At 38.2% G+C, this 10,330-nt stretch overlaps 2 protein-coding genes across 2 annotated transcripts; one reads left to right on the forward strand and one right to left on the reverse strand.

Moving 5' to 3' along the window:
• Positions 1–835: 835 nt before the first annotated feature.
• LOC149239319 (uncharacterized) lies at positions 836–1,738 on the reverse strand. The gene has a single exon (XM_089369829.1). It carries the CDS (start codon positions 1,736–1,738, stop codon positions 836–838), a length of 903 nt encoding a protein of 300 aa, XP_089225955.1.
• Positions 1,739–6,147: 4,409 nt separating this feature from the next.
• Positions 6,148–9,681, forward strand: CYP98A3 (cytochrome P450, family 98, subfamily A, polypeptide 3). The gene is made up of 3 exons (XM_089373393.1): positions 6,148–6,850; positions 7,826–8,220; positions 8,619–9,681. Exons 1-3 carry the CDS (start codon positions 6,349–6,351, stop codon positions 9,258–9,260), a joined length of 1,539 nt encoding a protein of 512 aa, XP_089229519.1. The 5' UTR covers positions 6,148–6,348; the 3' UTR covers positions 9,261–9,681.
• The last annotated feature ends 649 nt before the right edge of the window (positions 9,682–10,330 follow it).

The following is a 10,330-nucleotide window of genomic DNA, read 5'->3' on the forward strand; positions in this document are numbered from 1 at the left end:
CAGGAGAGAAACCAGAGGCCGTCAGCGTTATTTGAATGTACATCGAACTCAGCTTATCAAAAGCTTTTGAGAGGTCGATTTTAAGAAGCATACCTACTTTTTTGTGGTGCTTGAGGGAGTGGATGATCTCATGGGTGAGGATGATGCCGTCTATGATTTTCCTTCCTTCCACATAGCCCGATTGTTCTGACGAGATGAGCAGGGGAAGCAGCGGCTTCAATCGGGAAGCAATAACTTTAGATATGATTTTGTAGATGACATTGCAAAGGGCTATAGGCCTGAATTTGTCCGGAGTATTAGAATGCTCCTCTTTGGGGATGAGAGCAATGAATGTTGCATTTAAAGAGGGGAGCATCCAGTGGAGGGTTCTTGATTCTTCCACTACCTGCCAGACTTCATCTTTGATAAGATCCCAGAATCTATGAAAGAAGTTGGAGGTAAAACCGTCTGGACCAGGTGCTTTTCCTTCCTTGAGTTGTTTCATAGCTGATTCAACTTCCGGTAAAGAGACTAGACGTAGGAGCAATTGATTGTGTTCATCTGTTATCACTTTCGGGATGTGTGGGAGAATCTTTTCAATTGTTGGCTGTCTGTTGATTTGAGGTTCTTGATGGACTGTTTTGAAGTGCTTGAGGAGTTCTTTTTCAATATCCTCATGTTCTTCCAATCGGTCTCCCTGCTGATTTTGAATTTGGGTAATGTTGTTATGCATTCACCTCTGTATGGTGGTGCGGTGAAAGAATTTTGTATTCCTCTCGCCCTCTTTTAACCATCTTATTCAAGATTTTTGTTTCTAGAGGATTTCCTCTTACTTTTTTCTTTCCGCAATCTATGTCTAAAGGTTCTTTTCCTGTTCTAAGAGTTCTTCAGTCCTTCCTTCAGTTATGATGGTTTGCTGGATTTTCTCCATTTCCTGAGCTAGAGCTCTTTGAGCTTGGAAAATGTTTCCAAAGGTGGCTTGGTTCCACTGCTTGATGTGTGCTTTGAGGAATTTAAGCTTTTGCTGGAATTGAAACATTTTTGAGCCTGCTGGGGGATGGAAACTTTTCCATGCAGACTGAACTAGATCATTGAAATTTGGATGTGTCAGCCAGAATGATTCAAAGCGGAAGGGTCTTCGAGTGGAATTTCCGGGTCTTTGCCATTGAAGCGAAATGGGCCAATGGTCCGATCCAGCAAGTGGAAAAATTGAGGCTGAAAGGTCTCCTCCCAGGTGGATAGCATTATCTGAAATCAGGAATCTGTCTAGCCGAGAAGCAATCTGTTGGGTACCAAATCTTTTGTTATTCCAAGTATAGATTCCATTGTTGAAAGGTAGGTCAATTAGCCAGTTGCTTTGAATGAACTCCTTGAAGTGCTCACTTTCATTATCCAGTCTGATTCGGCCTCCTCTTTTTTCCTCTAATTTAGTGATCATATTGAAGTCGCCCCCCGTTATCCAGAGTGGATGAATCTGGGTGGAATTGAGCAGCGTTAGCATGTCCAGAATTGTTGACTTGTTCACAGCTTCCTGTGGAAAATATACATTGGTGAGGTGACCATGCACATTGGTCCCTATGATATGGAAGGTAGCTTGTATGAAGTGATGGGTCGCATGAAAGTCCGTGAGTGCAATGGCCTGTGCATTCCATGCTATTGCAATTCCTCCAGAGGCTCCTATAGCGTCCACAACTATTGTGTGGCTACCTGGCCAGGCTTTTGAGAGAATGGTGCTGAGAAAAGTACTGTTACATTTCATTTCTTGCATGAAGAAAATATGAGGTTTCTCCTACTGTATCATGTTTTTAATCATTTTGTATTTCCCAGGGTTGTTTAACCCTCTTAAATTCCAGGATGTGAGCTTCATGGTTCAGGATTGGGGAGCGGCCTGTAGTACTTTGTTAATTTGGAATATCTACCAGATTCCACCAACATTTCCCCGATGAGGATGGTTCTTTGTAGATCTGTCTTTCTCCCCCTTTTCTTGGTATCTTTGGGCAGATTCTTCCCATCCCACTGACTTCCTGGTTGAATTCCTAAAGATCGTTGCTGATGTGCTCTAGATAGAATGACCTCTAGACTTTCTAGCTATCTTGCTGGGATTTTATCAAATTCTTTCTTCTTGCAGGCTTGCTCAAGGCCAAATATGTCCAGATCTCCTAAGTCGATACTTTCAGGCTCTTCTTCCATCTGCTTGGGTTCACTGCTCTCCACCAGGAAATCAGCTGAATGCTTGGGATCAAGTAGAAAGGTATCGATGTCCATACCGTTAGGTTTCCAGGCCGATTATTTAATGGAAGAGGAGATGGGGAGATCTTGGGTTCGCTCGGGGATTTGGGTAGGAATTGAATCAGTATGAAGGGTGGTGGAGGGCGTTTTGGGAAGCTCATCAGAGTGCATGGTGGGTTCAGAGACCATTGAAGCGGGTTGAGCTAGGATGTCGAAGCTGTTGCTAGTAGAGGGAGTAGAATTGCTGGCAGGGGGATTTTTGGGTTGTGAAGCAGGTTTTTTATGGTTCCTTTTTCGAGTGTTCACTTTTGTAAAGCCATCTGGATCAGGTTGCCCTGAGGAGGCGTTGGAAGAGGGCTTTGCATTTAGCGGGCAGTCATGGAAAAGATGTCCATGAGCGTGACATTTCCTACACCTGAAGGGGACATGTTCATAATATATGGTTTAAATTCACTCAAAATCATCATGAAATAGACTTACCGAGTCCAGAAGAGCATTGTTCAGATGCATGTAGACACAGATGCAGGCGTAGGAGGTGTATCTTCTGAGTTTTGTTTCTTCTGCAATTTTAATGAACTCTCCCAGGCTGTTTCCAATGTCTCTTAGTGATTCTTCATCCCAATATTCCAACAACAGGGAATATAACCGGATCTAGACTGGTGCTGAGCTCAGATCTTCTTTGTCCAGATTGAATCTTTCGATCCAATCACGCAGATACAGACCTGCAGCATTGAAGAAATAAGGGCCGCCATCGATAACCCTATTTCGGTCTTCGATACAGTTGAATACCGCTGTAAAAAACCCCTTTGGTCCCAGCTGCAGATTGATGTGCCCTTTTGGTTTCCATTTGGCTGCAATCCATCCCTGTAAGGCTTTCTCTATTGGCCAGAACCCAATAAATTTCCCAATGAGTGCATGATCTTTCATGAACTGGATTTGGGTGTTGATTCGTTGACTGGGCAGTTCAATCTTTGGTCGTTCTGCTGCTACAGGTTTGCAGGTCGCAGAGGTTACTTTGGGCACCTCATCATTTCCTACAGTGTTATGCGGCCCATCCTGGGGTGTTGCCTCTATTTCCTGTGGTCCGTTTTGTATATCATGATTTTTCTTATTTGCCTGTGTCTTCGAGGCGGAGGCCTTGTCAGATCTATTCTTGGCCTGTAGCGCAGTGTTCACCTTGGGGGGAGGCTCAGAGTCCTCCCCCGACATGGTCGCCATTGAGGTTGTACTAATGACTGGTGTGTGCAGTCGTCAGGGGTTTCAAAGTCGATGGTTTAGGGGTGCCGTGCTCAGAAAAGAGCTCCGTTGCAGTGTCAGAATAAACCCTAGGTCACCATGTTGAAATCTCCACAGTCATTCTTATTCCATGTTACAGAAAGTCACTTCCACCCATCGTTAAGTCAACATCTGTGAAAAAATTAAAAACATCTATTCCCTTAAAGCAATATATATTATATATTAATTTTACAAGAATGTATATTATATGGAATTTATTGTTTATTGTTTATATATTGTTTATAAGGGTTGATATATATTTATATAATTTACTAGTTAGTGGGATAATTAGTTGTTATTATTTTGTGAATGTAGGTCGACTCATCATTGTTATTCAAGGAAAATCATCTCACTTGGAATAATTTATGGGTGATCCATAAGAGGGCATGGTTTTACTCTTGCCATATGTCTCTGGGTCTTAGATCGTTAACCTATTTCCTTATGTCCAAGGAAGACTAGCTCTTAGCAAAAGAAAAAGATTTTTAATGAATACTTTAGGTCCAATCCATAATAGCATATATACATTTTGTTTTCTAGGTTAAGTGAGTCTTGAGATGACTAGCACGTATATCCTGTGGCTCGACTAGCTATGACTTAGGGACATCTAAGTTATCAAAATCACCCAGGGATCGCACTCAGCCTATGCCACACTAGCTCTTAGCATGGCTAGATTTTTGCCCACAAAGTTTTGAACTTGTGACCTTTACACCACAAAGTGCCTTAATAGAAAACCTTGTTCGCGTTATGCCTCTTGGGCCATAATAGTATATATTATATACATATACATATTTTGAATATTTAAAATTTAATTCAATATATTAAAAATATGAAAAAATGGGCCCACGGGGCATAGAATAGATTGTGATGAGGTGTACTCTTAAGACGCTTAACGATGTGGAGGTCACATGTTCGAAACTCTGTGTGAAAAAAATCCAACCATGTTAAGGGCTAGTGTGGCCGAGACTCGGTGCGTTCCTACGACTTAGATGCCCCTAGGTCATGATTTCTCAAGCCAAAAGTTAAACGTGCAATCATCTCAAAGCTCACACAACTTAACAAACAAAAAAATAAAAAATATGATTTTTAAAATTTTATTAAATTTTAAATTAATTTAATTTATTATAATTTCAATTAACGTTTATTATGGAAATTAAATTTAACTTTTTATTTCATCATAATATTAAATTTTTCTTTTTACTCATATTCAATTTTTTTTTTTTTTTTTTTTAATAAACAACTATAAATCTTAAAGTATGATAATAAACAACTATAAATCTTAAGGTATGATCATTCTTTTTTCTAAATAAACCTCTATAATTTAATTCTACCACTATAAAATTAAATTATAAGATATTCTAAACATTTATGATAAATACTAAAATTTTACATTAATTTTTTTATGACAAATCCTAAAATTAAATTATAGGATATTCTAAACATTTATGATAAATACTAAAATTTTACATTAATTTTTTATGACAAATCCTAAACATGGAATATAGAAGTCATAAACCACTAAAATTTTATGAATTTACATCTTATTATAAAACTTCATAAAATTAAAATAAAATAATTTTTGTATTCTTTTGAATTATCAAAAATTTCAAAACAAAACTTTAACATGAGATTAAAATAATAAACCAATTTTAAATAAAACTAATTTAAATACAACATCTATTATAAATTTTGGTTTACAATATTATATGAAAACTTCCTTAAATTACTTTAGCATTCTTATTTATAAAATAAAATTCCACTTACTTAAGTGTACACTTCACCTGCAACCAATCAAATCAATCATTCTAGTGAAACATTCATTGATATGACTATACGCAGCCCATATGTAAAATTCTTCAAATTAATTAAATTTTAAAATTACAAAATTATTTGATTTTGATTTATATTTATTGAAGTTGTTTTTAGTGTAATTTTTTGGATTTTTTAATATTGGAGGTAGAGAAATTTTAGGTGAAATTTTGATTTGTGTTATTTAAATTGAGGGTTAGCCATCGAATTTGTGATTTCAATAAATTCCTGTCAAATTTTAAAAAAATTAGACAAAAAACCCATTTGAAAAAATTCCAAAAAACTCACTAAAGATAACTTTTTGTAATTAGCTTAAGAATAAATCATATTAAGAATAAATGTAAAGATAACTTTTTGTAATTAGCTTTCGAATAAATCATATACATTTAAAAGCACATGTGCCCACAGTTCCCTTTAACCTGTAGTCTAACTAACCAGAGGAATCGCCCAAAAAATTATGGAAATTCTGGTCATATTTAGATAAAATCAGGCAAGGACTTTTGTAAATCCAAATATAACTTTTTGTAATTAGCTTTCGAATAAATCATATACATTTATAAGCACATGTGACCACAGTTCCTTTTAAGCTATAGTCTAACTAGCAGGAGGAATCGCCCAAAAAATTATGAAAATTCCGATCATATTTAGATAAAATCCAACAAAGACTTTTGTAAATCCAAATTATAATCAATAAACGTTAAAAATTTAAATGTCCAAAGCAATTCCTCAGCCTACGTATACGACTCCCTCCTGTTAATTGTGATTTTTTAAGTACCTGTATCCCTCGAGAATTCATAAAAAAAGAACGTGGAGTGCGATAAAGTGGAATTTGAAATTTGGAAGAGAGAGAGAGGTAGGTGCTTATCCTTGTATTGCGTCATGACAAATCATACGCAGGTGAGATTTCGTGACTGGCTCGTGTTGGTCTTGGAAGTCGGCCCAGTCCTCCTTCACCTACCTACTCCAGACGTGACCTCCAAAACTCCCATGTATGGATTTTCGCATTATACATAGCCAATCTGCCTCCCCCTTCAACCCAAGCCATTGTTCTGCAGGGGAATGTCTGTTCCTGAAATGGGTCCGTTTGGAGTTGTGGTGAGTGGTATTGTGGCCATTGCCATAGTTTACAAGTTGGTGCAATGGTGGAGATTCAAGCTGCCACCAGGTCCCAGACCATGGCCTGTGGTGGGGAATCTGCTACAGATAGAACCTGTGAGATTTAGATGCTTTTGGGACTGGTCCAAGAAATATGGGCCAATCATGTCCGTGTGGTTTGGATCCACACTCAATGTAGTTGTGTCCAACACAGAGCTGGCTAAGGAGGTTCTCAAGGAGCACGATCAACAGCTTGCCGACAGGCCCAGATCCAGATCGGCTGAGAAATTTAGCAGAAATGGCCAAGACTTGATTTGGGCTGACTATGGTCCTCATTATGTGAAGGTTAGGAAGGTCTGTACTCTGGAGCTCTTCTCTCCCAAGAGATTGGAGGCCCTCAGGCCTATCAGAGAAGACGAGGTTGCAGCCATGGTAGAATCCATATTCAATGACTGTGGCAAACAAGGTATTTTAATTGGACTGCTTGTTTTTGCTTCATAAAACTTATGTCCATTGGCTTCCCACTGGTTGTTTTTTTTCCATTAGTCTTTAGGGAAGAGTTTGGTGGGTTTACAATTGCTGCCTTTTCATGTTCTGAAATTCTGTTGAGCCCCAGCCCATTGAATGCCCATCTAGACTTTGCAAGGCAGTTTGTTCTTTTTCAAAATCTCGAAATGATTTGAATTTTTGTGAATTATTGGGCGCCCTTCCAAAACAGCCTTTCTAGACTCAGACTTTGCTAGTACTTGATCTCTTTGTGGATCTGTGATCTTGCTTCGATGGTTAAGCCTGGTTAGGCATCCCCCAACAAAGTTTAAATCTGTACACCCCACTAAGGTTTAAATCTTTCAGAGACATGCTTTTCCCCTCATAGGTATAAGCTGCCTTGCTGTGCAAACGAGCAGTTTCGAGCCAAAGGGTTCTTCCTTGAGCGTTGTAAGCTGGTACCAAATTGGGAAAGAGCATGCTTGTGACATTGCAATAATAAAGAAGCATCTGCCAAAAACAAAATTTGATCTATGAATCAAATATAAACAAGGATTGGATTGTTTCCAGTTTGTGGTGTTTGCTGTGAAGTCTGCTAAGAGGAAGTACACCATCATGAGGATAAGTATCCATTAAAATATTGTTGATCTTTGAATTAAACACCATTTTAAATGTTTTCAACAAGATTGGATTTTGGTATCAAAATGCTGTTTTTCCTAGGACAGAGTCTGCCAATGAATGGAATACATCTTGTGAATGGGTTTTGAGTCTTTGAGCTTTTTCTTTATGAAAATTTCTCAGGTTGTTTACAGGAGATTCAGTCGGTATTAGTTTTCCAACATAGAATTTTCTTTAGTGACTTTGTTTTTCTTGGCTACGCAGTTTTGGTATTAGGTGCCAGTTGTTAAGGAGCTAAAAATTGTGGGCTTGTTTTTTTTTTTTTTTTTTTTTACAGAAGGAATCGGCAAGCCCTTGGTGGTGAAGAAATATCTGTCAGGTGTGGCATTCAACAATATCACCAGGCTTGCTTTTGGGAAAAGATTTGTGAATGAAGAAGGGAAGATGGATCCACAAGGTGTGGAGTTTAAGGAAATTGTTGCAACAGGGTTGAAGCTGGGGGCTTCCCTCACCATGGCCGAGCACATTCCCTATCTCCGCTGGATGTTTCCATTGGAAGAGGGTGCGTTCGCCAAGCATGGTGCAAGGAGAGACAATGTCACCAAAGCTATCATGGAAGAGCATACACTTGCCAGGCAGACGAGTGGTGCCAAACAACATTTTGTGGATGCATTGCTCACTCTACAAGAAAAATATGATCTTAGTGAGGATACTATTATTGGCCTCCTCTGGGTAAGCCATAAGCCTACAGTACACTTCCCGCAATGATTCTTTAACTGTCAATTGAATTAAGGGGTTCCCCATACCATACCTGAAAGCTAGAGAGATCTGAGAGGGATAAAAAATGCCTCATTGTAGTTAAATGGTTTTATGGTTCAAATACATTGATATTTGTACTTTGAGTTTTTTGGATCCCTCTTGGCAATCCAGGGTTAAGAAAGATTTATTTTACTAATGATAATTTGGATAATCCTTCTCCCTGGTAGATCCATTCCCTCCGTTTTGAATTATTTGTGTTTGATTTCAGGCTTTTATTCGATATAAAGCCTCTTTACCCCTTGTTATCCATTTTTTAACATTACCAATTCATTATACAAAGACAATAAGCTGTTTCATGTACTGTATTGCAGGATATGATCACAGCAGGTATGGATACAACAGCAATAACTGTAGAATGGGCCATGGCTGAACTTGTTCGCAATCCCCGAATTCAACAGAAAGCACAGGAAGAGATAGACAGAGTGGTTGGCAGGGACAGAGTGATGAATGAGACTGATTTTCCTCATCTACCATACCTGCAATGCATCACAAAAGAGGCTCTCCGCTTGCATCCACCCACTCCTCTGATGCTTCCACATAAAGCAACACAGAATGTCAAGATAGGTGGCTATGATATACCCAAAGGATCCAATGTACATGTAAATGTGTGGGCCATTGCTCGGGATCCGGCTGTATGGAAGGACCCAGTGACCTTCAGGCCTGAGAGATTTCTTGAGGAAGATGTTGATATTAAGGGCCATGATTATAGACTACTGCCATTTGGTGCAGGGCGCAGGATCTGCCCTGGTGCACAATTGGGTATTAATTTAGTTCAGTCTATGTTGGGACACCTGCTTCATCATTTCGTATGGACACCTCCTGAGGGAATGAAGGCAGAAGACATAGATCTCACAGAGAATCCAGGGCTTGTTACTTTCATGGCCAAGCCTGTGCAGGCCATTGCTATTCCTCGATTGCCTGATCATCTCTACAAGCGACAACCACTCAATTGATCTGATAGTAAGTTTGAATTTTGTTTTGATACAAAACGAAATAACGTGCAGTTTCTCCTTTTCCATGGTCAACATGCAGCTTTCTTTCTCTGAAGCCCAGCTTCTAGCAAGCAATAACTGTATATTTTAGAACAAATACCTATTCCTCAAATTGAGTGTTTCTCTGTAAGCGATGTTACTTGTGCAATTTGGCAAGATATAGTAAAGTTTACTCTAGCGTATTTTACTAGTCCTATGTAATATGCGGAACTGATAGATTGCATTCAGAAAGCCTCAATAGATGTTGGTGCTTGATAGGTTTTTTAACAAGGGAACTTGCTGGCCTGAAAACGCTGAATGTATTATTGAGGTCTGAAACATTTGCCTTGCACAATGTAGACTGAAGCCGCTTCAATAATATTTTCCCTGGTATATTGATTTATACTATGAAGTTAGGTTATGTGAAAACTTGGCTTTTGTTTTTGACTCTCATCTACGGGTCTGTAGGCAAATCCAGCAAAAGGCCTTAAAAGAGCAAATTGAATCTGTCATCCATTTTTTTGCTAACATTCCAATGCTTGTGATGATTATTTTGCGTCAGTCTAAATGTTCAACGTTTTTAACTGTCTAAAATTTGGTTTGAAGTTCTGTAATTGCAGATTTTGGTTTTTGAGATTCCATAATTGGAATACCTTCGAGGTTTTTGAGGGTGCTGAATCGATTTATGCATTCAAAAATATGATATAAACGATCTGAAATTGTGAATGCATTAAAAAATATGATTTAAACAATCTGAAATTGTGAATTCATTTATGTTAATATTGTGGAAAAAAAATAAATAGATTGGAAAAAAATAATAGTGTGTAACATTTAGACTTGTCCATTCTTTTGCATCATACATTTATGGATACATCAGTTTGCAGAGGTCCATATTTCAATGTAAAAATTACATCTTCCTGCTTGAAACTACTTAACCCTGAGAAATTTGCTTACCTATTCATATTGTTTTCCCTGCTTCGCCTCCTAAAATTCCGATTCTATATAATAGTTTTTAATCTGAAATATACAAGGTTGAACATGTAAATTGCAAA

This window comes from Pinus tabuliformis, chromosome 8 (assembly GCF_031772625.1).
Source record: "Pinus tabuliformis cultivar Carrire ecotype Pingquan chromosome 8, CPIR1, whole genome shotgun sequence".
In the NCBI taxonomy this organism is placed as follows: domain Eukaryota; kingdom Viridiplantae; phylum Streptophyta; class Pinopsida; order Pinales; family Pinaceae; genus Pinus; species Pinus tabuliformis.

Bases quoted from the DNA above. Each gene is read 5' to 3' on its own strand.
- CYP98A3 (XM_089373393.1), top strand. From the start codon at position 6,349: ATGTCTGTTCCTGAAATGGGTCCGTTTGGAGTTGTGGTGAGTGGTATT. The intron at 6,851-7,825 runs GTATTTTAATTG...TTTTTTTTACAG, and splicing joins CAATGACTGTGGCAAACAAG to AAGGAATCGGCAAGCCCTTG. The intron at 8,221-8,618 runs GTAAGCCATAAG...ACTGTATTGCAG, and splicing joins CTATTATTGGCCTCCTCTGG to GATATGATCACAGCAGGTAT.
- LOC149239319 (XM_089369829.1), bottom strand. From the start codon at position 1,738: ATGAAATGTAACAGTACTTTTCTCAGCACCATTCTCTCAAAAGCCTGG.